The sequence below is a fragment of the Lygodium microphyllum genome, chromosome 22 (genome assembly GCF_053477565.2).
Source record: "Lygodium microphyllum isolate KBCC chromosome 22, Lygodium_microphyllum_v1.1.10, whole genome shotgun sequence".
NCBI classification, from domain to species: domain Eukaryota; kingdom Viridiplantae; phylum Streptophyta; class Polypodiopsida; order Schizaeales; family Lygodiaceae; genus Lygodium; species Lygodium microphyllum.
The window spans coordinates 53,250,773-53,262,537 of record NC_141156.1 but is presented as its reverse complement, the minus strand read 5'-3'; the positions used below and the strand labels follow the sequence as shown (position 1 = coordinate 53,262,537).

General features: G+C 39.8%; 1 protein-coding gene across 2 annotated transcripts in view; it reads right to left on the bottom strand.

The window, feature by feature from the left end:
- Positions 1-3,117: 3,117 nt before the first annotated feature.
- The window catches only part of LOC148017156 (putative serine/threonine-protein kinase PBL21), a 32,318-nt gene continuing 23,670 nt past the window's right edge, over positions 3,118-11,765 (bottom strand). The window contains exons 6-14 of one of the 2 annotated variants that reach the window (XR_015687886.1): positions 7,020-7,082; positions 5,517-5,710; positions 5,140-5,370; positions 4,875-4,943; positions 4,742-4,801; positions 4,591-4,650; positions 4,010-4,155; positions 3,833-3,894; positions 3,689-3,757 (exon numbers count right to left, since the gene is read on the bottom strand). Coding sequence is in view for 1 of the 2 variants with exons in the window: in XM_087663068.1 (XP_087519194.1) it covers positions 3,539-3,757; positions 3,833-4,155; positions 4,591-4,650; positions 4,742-4,801; positions 4,875-4,943; positions 5,140-5,370; positions 5,517-5,710; positions 7,020-7,082 (1,219 nt within the window). In the remaining variant the exon portion in view is untranslated. Of the gene's footprint in view, positions 3,758-3,832; positions 4,156-4,590; positions 4,651-4,741; positions 4,802-4,874; positions 4,944-5,139; positions 5,371-5,516; positions 5,711-7,019; positions 7,083-11,765 lie in introns of both variants that reach the window. The other variant, XM_087663068.1, reaches the window with a different exon arrangement.

The window sequence follows — 11,765 nt, the reverse complement described above, 5'->3', positions numbered from 1 at the left end:
GATTATTATTCCAAGTGCTTGTGTTTGATGGTAAATGCATGGCAAAGGTTAGTGATGACAAGTTGCCATGGGGAATAAAGGAATGTTTTCTTGGAAAATGATATTAGGCTGTTTGCCTTGATTATGCTTGATTCTTAATTAGATTGATTAAGTAAGGATATTTTATATGGGTGGAACATCTCCAAGGTCACGCCGCATTTCAACCCGAGAAGGGCACTGCTCAATTCACGGGCAGAAGGTCGAGTGGTGAAAAGGCCAACACGGAAGTTGTGTCTCACTCCTAGGTTGCTTGGGGTTAGTGGAGCTCTAGACACCCCTTGCCTAGTCCAGAACAGATTTGAAGACTACATGAGCCTAACATCTGAGGCGTTGGAAGATTCTATTCTAGATAATGGATGGAAATTACGGTACCATGTGATTTGGACTGGATATTTTAGTTGGACAGAAGAGATACATAATTTCTTCTATATGGGCAGGAGACAAATATTAACGTGAAAATAAATTAAGGAATTTGTTTGAACTTTTTTGTCGAAGGATTGCTTGCTATGTATTCGTGTCTGTGCCATAAATTACGCAAGCAAACCCCATTCCCTAAAAGGCCTAATTAAGGAAGCTAATTTTGAATGTCACACATAAATGTGATAGGACCTAATTAGAAAACTAAAGCTATCAAGGGAAGTGGGTAGGTAAAACTCTTGACAAGTCCGTCCTATGGCGGCAGGGTGGTCCCAGAGAATTGGGAGGCTTCTCACAAGGTTTTATCGGCGTTCGACCTTTAGGTATTATTAAGTTAGGACCCAATTCATACCATTTTACTATGCCCTACAGGCAGAGAGATAGAGTAGCACATCCCTCTTGTTTCCTTTTCTCTTTGAACCCAGTGCGGCATGGGTCTGCTTTGGCTTGGGTATTACTGTGTAAAGTAGAATGTCCAAGACTTGACGCTAGAATACTGTCAGGAGACCTTGACCACTAGGAACCCAAATTTCAGATCAATCCTAGTGGACGTGAACGTTCCCTTGTGAGATAGACTCGAAAAACCCTAGGTGACAAACCCCGAAACATTCCATGGAGTACCGGGCAACGACACTTAGATTCGTTTCTTCGATGGACTGCTAAAACGTGCTTGGACAGCCGATAGGCGGGCACGTTACAATTGGTATTAGAGCCAAACTTTGTAATGATATGGGATTCATTTATGTATGGTTCATAAACATATCTTAAATAGAATAACCTAAACGGTGTGGCTTAACTATCAGGCACCTTTTGCACCCACGAATGGTGACATGCAAGAAAATAAATTCCTTCTCAAGAAAATTAAGGCACCTGATTTTGATGGAGGAGGGATAGACATTACAGCAGAGGAGGTGGAGATATGGATTGAGTTGATATATCACTACTTCTCTACTACATGAACCGCTTTCTCCAATCAAGCAATGATATCCAAACTAAAGTTATTGGCCAGGCTCGAATATGGTGGAAGAAATGGTGCAAAGATCAAGGTGTTTCTAAAGCCATTGTTACTTGGGATCAGTTGAAAGATGTTGTACATGGACGATACCTTCCGCCAACCTACCGGACTTTGAAGATGAATGAATAGACTACCCTGACTTAAGCCCAGATGCAATTGAGATGTCCCTACCATCAATGCTTCCATTGCAATGAGCTAGGACACATCCAAATAGATTGCCCTAACTTAAGCCCAGAAGATATTGAGCCTCCAAGAAAACGAAGCTACACAAGTGCAATCTATGGATATATAGAGGAATTAAATCACACACATGGAGAGAAAGGGAATGTGTGTCATTTGATTTCTCTATATATCCATAGATTGCACTTGTGCAGCTTCGTTTTCCTGGAGGCTCAATATCTTCTGGGCTTAAGTTAGGGCAATCTATTTCGACGTGTCCTAGCTCATTGCAATGGAAGCATTGATGGTAGGGACATCTCAATTGCATCTGGGCTTAAGTTAGGGTAGTCTGCTTGGACGTGTCCTAGCTCATTGTAATGGAAGCATTGATGGTAGGGACATCTCCTACAGATGTGCCCTAGCTTGGACATGTCCTATCTCATTGCAATGGAAGCATTGATGTTAGGGACATCTCCTATGGATGTGCCCTATCTCTTCACATGTGTGGCATCTCTTGCCCTAATCTCGAGAATCATCTTTGTCACAATTGACCAGTTTAAGTTCTTGGACGATTGACTTTGCTCAAAGTAATGCATCTTGCAAGTCTGTTGGATGCATTGCTTCAAGACGGTGGTTTAGAGGAGTGTTCATACCATGGCAAAACTTGGATACTTGCTGCGCACTATCCATAAATCGGGTTCTGGATGCCCGAGATATGAGAAAAAATGGGATTTTTAAGCCACATTTTGAAACAGGCGCAAAAAAAAGTGAGCTGCTACTGTGGGGCTTGTTGGTTATGCTAAGGATAAGGGGGAAAATGGGGGCATACAAGGTGCCCAATGAAGCCAAGGAACACCTGCAAAGAGCCTATGAGAGTCGGGGAGAGGCAGGAGATGAAATCTTACCTCGGGGGAAAGAAGCAATGGCTGGCATTGAAGCTCCAAGCTCTAGGTCTTTAATCCGAACTGAAGTAATGTTGGGCCAAGCTCCATGATCAAGCTCTGATACCAGTTGAAGGGGATTCAATGGCAATGGAGAAGGAGAAGAGAAAGATGCGGGAGAGAAGAGCACACACAATGTAGGTGTTGTCCAACTGAACTGATAGCCTTATTGCACTATCATATTATATATGAATAAAGAATGGACGATCATAGTGTACATGGGTAGGCCCAGAGGCCTTTTACCCCAACAGCTAAAATGCGACAAACATGGCCCAACAGCTACACGTGTTATCACCCACCAGAATGCTTACATTACAAGAGGGTGTGGTACTAAATTTCAGATCGAATAATTACACCATTAGAAATGTGTGAAGTGGAAATTTGAGAAGAATCTTAAGGGATATTTCACAAAAGAAAGTTCAATTAAAGACCCCTGAGGAATATAATCATCACTACAGTCAAAACAAAGTACAAGTCCAAATATTGAAATAGACATGAGCACATGGATCAATATCTCCCTGCTTTCTGCTTAAGGAGAAATGGCCATTAGAATAACAAGCCTGGCACTACAGCATGTAGACTAGCAATGTAGTTCGTGAATTTGTATCAGGTAATAAGATATAAGGCCACACTTTACACTATTTACAGAATGCCTTCTAAGGCTCAATACAGTACAAGGGATGCCACTAGTTTGTGACTGACAGTACCTATATAAGAAAAATGCAGGTACCAAGAAAGAGAGGCTCTTACATTACCCATAATCTATTAATTATAGCTTTTCACAATCGGACCTTCAGACATCACCTACATTTGGAGCAAATAAAGGCCATACCACCTTGACCAGCCTTTCACCTTGCACTTTCAGCTGCCATTAAGACCCCAAACAATTGTGAATGCCAGCCCAAGATTGTTCGCAAGGGCTAATAAAACAGATAGGAGTGACATACTGAGAAAGTGCCTATAAAACCTAGCCCAACAAGGTAGGCAAGTGTTGAGTGCTGCTTTTGAGAGCTCTTTCTAATTCTTGACTGATGTAAGACATGGATGGGCGAAGTTTCAAATCTTTACAGGTACATCTGAGCCCAAGCTTTGCCATGACTAACATCACCTCCCTGTTGTAGCCTTGTCTCGCAAGTGCAGGATCAATAATATGTTCCAATTGATTGTTCTCAATGCTTGATGCTGCCTGTGATTTCCAACCTTACAATTCTTTAGTATCAGTTTACTTGTAAATAAAACAAACAGAATCTTGTCTACATACCCAGCTGATAATGTTGTATTGAGAACGCTTTCTTGAATGATCTATTGCAGGTCGAGCAGTCACTAGTTGCAATAAGATCACACCAAAACTATACACATCACTGGAAGTGTTGAGATGAAAGCTTAAGTAATAGTGTGGATCCAAATAACCAAGGGTGCCCTTAACAAGGGTACTGACATGAGATTCATCTCCTGTAGGTCCATGCTTTGAGAGGCCAAAATCTGAAACTTTTGCCTCAAAGTTGTAATCAAGCAAAATGTTGCTGGGCTTCATGTCCCTGTGAATAACTGGCGGTGAACAACCTTCATGCAAGTATGAAAGACCTGGAAATGTGAAGTCATCATTTCTTTACTTCTTGTGATCTCTTTTTACTTACACAGAAGCTTTTCGTGCTTGTCAACCATCAACTTAAATGTTTCTTGACACCAAAGCATAATCCAAACAAACATACCCATCCCAATTTCCTACTTGTTGACATGATCTTCATGGGTTGTTTTGTGTCATTTGGAGAGAGCAATCTATGGCCGATTATTTATCTATTGACTGCAATCCACTTTCATTACTGGCTATGCCTCAGTACAAATGCTCACAAAAAGATAAATATTAACAAGCAATGGAACAATACATGCCAAGTGCTTGCATTTCAGTTAACACTAATGATCCTCAGTTGTACAGCCCACTTTCCATCCCCCAACATGGTGTCTGAGAGGTGAATCAAGTCTACAATGGCAAAAAGCTCCTCAAAGTTTGAAATCTACCTTTAGCAGCTCCAATAGCTATTCTGACCCTCTGCCTCCAAGTTAAAGGTTCATACACTCCTGTACAAGAGTAACAAATCACAGGCTCAGAAAGTAAAATGCTTTTGATAGAGATCTAAAAGAAAAGGTTTTCCTTTGCACATAATACTACCTGAAAGGTGCTCCAGCAAAGAACCATTTGGAATAAACTCATATACAAGTATCTGCTCACCTGCACAAAAACAAGCCTATTAAACTGTATCTACCAAAAGACAATAAACAACAAGCTTGATTAAGGCACCCACATGCTTCACCACAGAATCCTATCAGGTTGACCAGATGCTTATGGTGTACCTTCGAGAGAAGTTTTACCTCTGTTTAAGAAATATAGCAGCGCATAAGAACATTGAACATTAAGGTTAAACATACATGTTTCAATTAGTTGAATATGCTAAAAAGGTTCAGTTCAGAACTCTAAACATATCCAGTTTTAGAAATGATTGCACCAATGAAAAATGCATCTTTCATTAGCTGGCATATAGCAAAATGGAATCTGAACATTTTTCATACCATTTTGAAATTCATCCGATCCTTGCACTGATTCTATACTGGCCCTTTTCAGAGCTACTATTTCGCCATTCTCAAGTAGAGCTTTGTAAACCATTCCAAATCCCCCTGTACCCAGCAAACAGTCTTCACTAAAATTTCGGGTTGCTTCTTTCAACTCTTTGAGACTGAAATTCCTGATGTGCATGTAAAGGAATCCTGGGAAAAATGGTAAGTCTTTCCAGCTGTGTGCATCTGCAAATCAAATCCCAATCCTAAGAAACAATGTAAAACCTAAACAGGATAGGCCATTTACGATTTGGAAGTATACGGAGCCATTGACTGAGAAAATTTAAGTCTCAACAAAGCATAAAGGCATTCGACAAAAGTGTTGCCAATACCATTTGTGATTTTGCCAGAGTGACCTTTGATCTTCTCTTTCCTGTGCTTATGTTGAAACTGCAACCAGCAGTAAAGGACAGCAAAGCCAAGTATGGACAGTGTGATTATGACAGAAATTATCTCCAAAATGGATATCCGAGGGGCTGCCTTTTTGTTCCCACTTTGGACAACAAGATTTGGATTATTTGAGTACCTATAACAATCAGAGAGGAAGAAACAAATGCTTGATTGGCTTCATCCTTAAGCATGGGGTCAAATACTGTTGAAAGAAAACATGACAGAAATATGATTATTTGAACGCTTCAACATAAGCAAGAAGCTGCATAGCATCCATAAGCATCGGCAGTTGTACTATAATGTTCATCGGTGAATATTAGATACTGAGCCCATGGGTGATTCTTGATATGTGCACGATTGTTTTTGGTTGAGATGTTCATCGGTGAACAACACATTGAGCTGTGTTTCCTGAATTATGTGAATGTGTGTTAATTTACTCCTCAGCAAGGAAACCCTTGATAGCCTTAAGACCACCAAGAAACTACTATTCCATAGGTTATGAATCAGATTGTTTCATGTTTAAGCAAGTTAAGCTATGGTAGCAACCTTCTACTAAAGTTCTCTGTGACTCATTATACATACGCCATTCGAATCTTTCTAAAGTTACCTAAAACTAGTATCCAATCACTCTGTTAAAATTAGTATGGAGACAGTAGACTGCAAGTTGATCAACCACAGAATGAAGTCTAAACTCTCCTTGATTGACCATTGTATTTGACAATAAATTGATATGGAGACTGCAAGTTGATCAACCACAGAATGAAGCGTAGCTCTCCTTGATCGACCATCATATTCTACATATTGTGAATTTGGATTAAGAAATATGAAGAGGCACAATGACTTGAAAAAGTATAACAAGAACAAACAACCTCTCAGCTGATCTTATTGTTTCATTTGAGACAGTAGAATGATGTCATTGTGTGTTCTTTGGAAACCCAGTCCAAAGCCCTTAACTGTTCGATTGCAACTATATTGATAAGGGCACATAGTACTTCATGTAAATCTTTAAAATTCCAAAATTTGCATTGACATGTTCAGCCACATTTAGAGCTTAATGAGTAAACCTAACAAGACTTGCCAGAGAACACAGAAAAAAATGAATTTGAGAAATTTTCCCTCTACTTTTTTTGTGTTTCAAAAGTTCCTTAAAGACCTGTTCATCTGTTTTTGAGTGTCTAACTGTGAAGTGAAAAAGTTTGTGCAAATATCATGAGATGATTCTAGATATGCTTGTTAAAAAACCTAAGGATTTCCCCAACCTGAAAATCAACAAATCATGCACCAACCTGAAAATTTATATATCATGCACAGATCACCATGACACTTTCAATTCTCTCAACAGTGAAGGTTGGGTACACAAGCTTCATACAAGATTTTTAGGACATGACATTTGATGCCGGAAAGAATGCCAACCTATAAATAAATACACATAACCATGTACGTACTTGAAATCCTTCAATCCAACAGGTTGAACAATACTTCCACTAAAATTGTTGTCGCTGATGTCACTGTGAAATGACAAGAATGCTTGCTTATACAACTATCTAGGAAACCTCCATTTAAATTTCCCAAAGGCAGATGTAAAACAGAAGTTCGCTATGCTAACCTAGTCAAGAATAATGTTCAAAAGCTAGTTTTTGAAGAGAGAATAGCAAAACCTAAAGTTTATGTGAAAAGAAGCAGACATGGCTCCACGATTTTGAAAATTACAAGAAGCCTTTGCCTCTCAAATGTGATTGAAAACAGGATGTGCTTCCAGAAGCTTTAAATGTTCAAGGGAGAGGACCATTTTCCACTAGATGTACTAGAATAAATATGAGAAAGCCTCAAAGCTAATTTTTCTTTCCCAATAAAGATGTATGTGATAGTTGGCTAGAGCTTGTGAACTTTAAAATGACTTAACAGTGTACTTAGCTATTTGGTCCAGAAATGATAGTTGTAGGGTTCAGGCATGCAGAGTATGACCATGTCTACTATTATGTTTTGGCCAACTAGAGTAATGTATAGGTCAATCAAAAACATCTGAAAGGATCTCTCGCGTAGATATTGAAGGCTATGCTAGATAAGCTCACTTTAACCTCATGAAATCATGCCACAAAAATTTTGCAGGCCAAACAAGGTGTAATACAGAGTAAAAGGTGGTTGTGACAATGCATCATTGTTATATCTACCATTCATCAAAGAATGGTATGACTCCACGTGACTCAAGCTCCCCTTTGCCAATTGCTTCCTGACTGACGTGCAGCTTGCTATCTCCACCTCCTTGTCCTAGTTGCATCACGATCTCTCCCACCACCTCTGAAACCAACCTTCCTTCTCAAATAAGGTGGTAAAACCTGATCAAGCACTAATTCCAACAAGCACAAAAATCAAGTAAACTGAAAATGCATACTTAACACTTTAATCTTGGACATTGGACACCCTGTTGGCCCCCAATTGACGCCCCTTGCGGTATTTCTTTATCTCATATTGCAAATAGAAGGAGTACAACTTAGATCTCTGATCTCCTCCACTAATCCAAGTGCCTCTTGTTGTCAAAACTAACAGCAAGCCTCCAAACCAATTTGACCCTTGGTTTGCTTGGGGATTGACATTCACCCTGCTCCTTGAAAGACAAATTCAGCCCCAAATCTGATATTGGTTGGTTGGCCTCTTGAATCTCCTTGAAATTCCTCAATTTCAGCTGCTAGGATTCAAGTCCTAGGTCCTCAATTCTGAGCATGCATACCAAGGCAGCTGTCAAAATCCTACTTTCTGCTGTAAATTAGGGTTTACAGCAGAGATTGACTGAAATCTCTTCCTTTGATGGCTCAAAATGCTGAGATAACTTGAAAAATGGTTGGGGGATGAGAGAAAATGCCGTAGAGAGAGAAATTTCAAAGTTTCTTTTCAGGAGAAATGTTGAAAAACTACTGTTGTCTTACTCAAACAATCATGGAAGCTGTCACCTATAGTTTAGGACCACCAAAATGCCGTAGAGAGAGAAATTTCAAAGTTTCTTTTTAGGAGAAATGCTGAAAAACTACTGTTGTCCTACTCAAACAGTCATGGAAGTTGTCACCTATAGCTTAGGACCACCAAAAAGATTGATGCCCCCTCCTCTATGTTGCCATATGCACTAGAAGGACCTTGGGCTGTTGTCACCTACTCCTGGAGGGCTCCAAACCATTCTCACAAGCTGTAGAATTGATCCCTAATGGCTGTAAATGACATTAGCAACCTCTCCTTGCTCTCTAGCAGTCTCCTTCTCTCTCACAATGGCTAGAACAAACTTCCACCAGCCCCTAAAAACGTTTTTTCCACTTGCATGGATAAGTTTTGCCAAGTGGTAAGCTTCTAATCCCATTTTCCAGTATTATCCGACTTATTAAATTAATTTTCATAATATTAATTTTAAAAATTAATTTAATAATTACTCTAGTGCTCAAAAACTCAATTTCACCAACCAATAATTAAATTGGCTAGGCCAATTTGTCATCCAAGTATTCTTGAGCAGTTATTAGCCCTTAGGTTGGCATTAATTAATTAATTAATGCCTAGAATTCATCGACGCCTAGTCTCTGATGTCACCAAACTAACATTAGTGGCCAATAAATTAGATTAGACCAAAATCTGGCACTGGATATCACCTAGTACCTATCAAGCATAACTTATTACAACTTTTGTCTTTGACACCCATTGCATCCTCGAGGTCCTTGGCTTGTTACCATGAAATAATTGCCATGTGCATCACATGTGCTAAACAACCTTACACATTTATCGGCAAGATTAGAGCATCTCAAAATTTCATGTTTCCATGACCACCTTCCCCTACATGCTACTGGCTGTGCACTTCTTTGATGCATGCAATCTGCCACTCCATGTTGACCACCTCCCTTACCCTGCACCCACTGGTGGTTGTCTCTCCCAGCTTGCCTATCTCTGCTCCACCTTCTACCCATCCTCCTTGCCCCAAGATTCAATAGCTCCATGCAAGAGGACTCATGTAACAGGAGTGTTGAATCAAACCAAAAGATAGAACCATAAAGTAAGAGTGTCCATACCAAATAGATATTGGAGACATTTTAAAAAACTGCATGCATTAGAGAGCATCCATGTACACCTCACGCCCTTTTGGAAAGCAAGAAGAATATAAGGTTACCCGTGAGATATGGATGGGTTAAACAAGACTGCCACAAGATAATGATATAATGCCATAAGTACCTCATTGGTTTCCCTAGGGCCCAATGCACAAAACTGCTGGAAAACAAGACGGCTATTGGGCAAGACAAATCATGAAGCCAAGTCACATCCGCAAACAATGAAGCCAAACAAATAAATACAATACAGGCTTCCAATGGCTGGTGGTAACAGAGGGTATAATGCCCTCTACCATGTACTGGATAGACTCAAATATAGCAGGTATGGAGTTTTGGATGTCTAACTACAGCACCACAAGAACCCATTGGTCTGACTACCACAAAGCAGATCGCACTTGTGATTAGCTGAATGAAATTTCTGTGGCCAAGCTAGGGCCCTTCAATAAATTCAGAAGAGATCCTGCAGCCCAAACAAAATGTTATTTATCAGGATGACACGGCTTCTCTATTAACTAATTATGAAAAACTTCTGAGATTGAAAATGCAAAATACCTAGTAAGAATACTGCCCATTGATATGGGCATGGAGGTCTCTTGCTCCGAGACAATCCTAGAGTACTACAGAAGTTGCTGATACAATGTCACAACTCTATAGAAATAGAATTTGTATCCTTTTTCATTAATTTGTCTATATAATGATTTATTAAATTTATTTCCTTTGCACTAATTAGATATAAAGAAAAGTGCATTGAAGCTGGCCACTGATGAGTGGTCACAGGTTATGGTGGACCCACATGGTGGGTTAGAGAAAAGATAGTTCACACTTCCACCTATATGACCCGATTGGGCGCCTGTGACTAGAACTCACGCATATCAGGGTTAGACTCGCACACAGAAAGGATTGATGCCTTGAAGTGTGGGCTAGATCCACCAGAACAGACAGTTACAATCAACAAGATGGCATGATCATGAAATGCTTGTATAATGTGCATGTGTGGGCTGAAAGCTTGAAATGCACATTTCTTTGCATAGGAAAGTCACATGAAGATTCGGATACCATTTTTGCGATGTACACGAAAAAAGCTTTCATATGATACCCATATTGGGGGGTCCCTAAATTTTAGGAGATCCCTAAATTTTAGAAGGTCCCTAAATTTTAGGAGCCTCGAATTAGCCTAAAAATGCTAGTCCTAAAAAATAGGGATGTCATTCTAAAAATAGTAAGTTCTGTACTCTGACTGTGCTTACTAAATTTGGTTGTTTCTATTCTTGACAGTATTCAACCCAAAAAGGAAGGCCATAGAGAAGAGACAAGTGTCAAGACACTTGTCACACAAGTTTCCAAGTGTCCCACCACTTGTCACATCTCATGAGATGTGGCTGGACACTTGTCTTGTGCTACTCCACTTTCCCCTTTTGTCCTAGCTCTCCCCTCTCCTATAAATAAGAGCTCGTTTTTCTTCATTCAACATCATTTTTCTTTGCTGTAAAATCATGTACAGCACCCACAGATAGCCAGAAACTGGCCCCATCCATCCCCATCATCATCCCCCACTTCTCCATTATCAAATTCCTCCATATTCCCTCTTCTATCACTGTTGTTTTACAAGACAGCAAGCCTGTAAATTCATTACAGCACCTCCTTCTTGAGCTCTTTCTTCCATTTTAGCTACAAGAAGCAAGCTCTATCCATGTACTGCTGATCAACGATGGAGAAAGGCTGAATTCCCCTTTTTTTCTTCTCTCATACTGTAAAGAAATCAGTTCTTATCATTGCATAATAGATAATGCATGTGTGTTTGTACATCTTTGCATGATCTTGTGAGAGTGAGAATTACTTCTTCTCACTCTCAGGTTGATTGTAACTGAGCTCTTCCCTAAGGGACTTGGGTTGAGCAGAAATACATTCCTTCGGGGGGGGTTGCCCATCTTCAACCCTCAATCTTGTCTCCATTACTTTTACATTTTCATGGCTGTAATTTTGTGAGTAATTTTCATTTTCAGCTTTAAGTGTTCATTTTCTTTTATATTAAATCTTGAAAACAAGCAAATATCATAATTGTTAAGCATACTACGTTGTTCGGGGCGTTTACAGTGGTATCAGAGCTTTGGC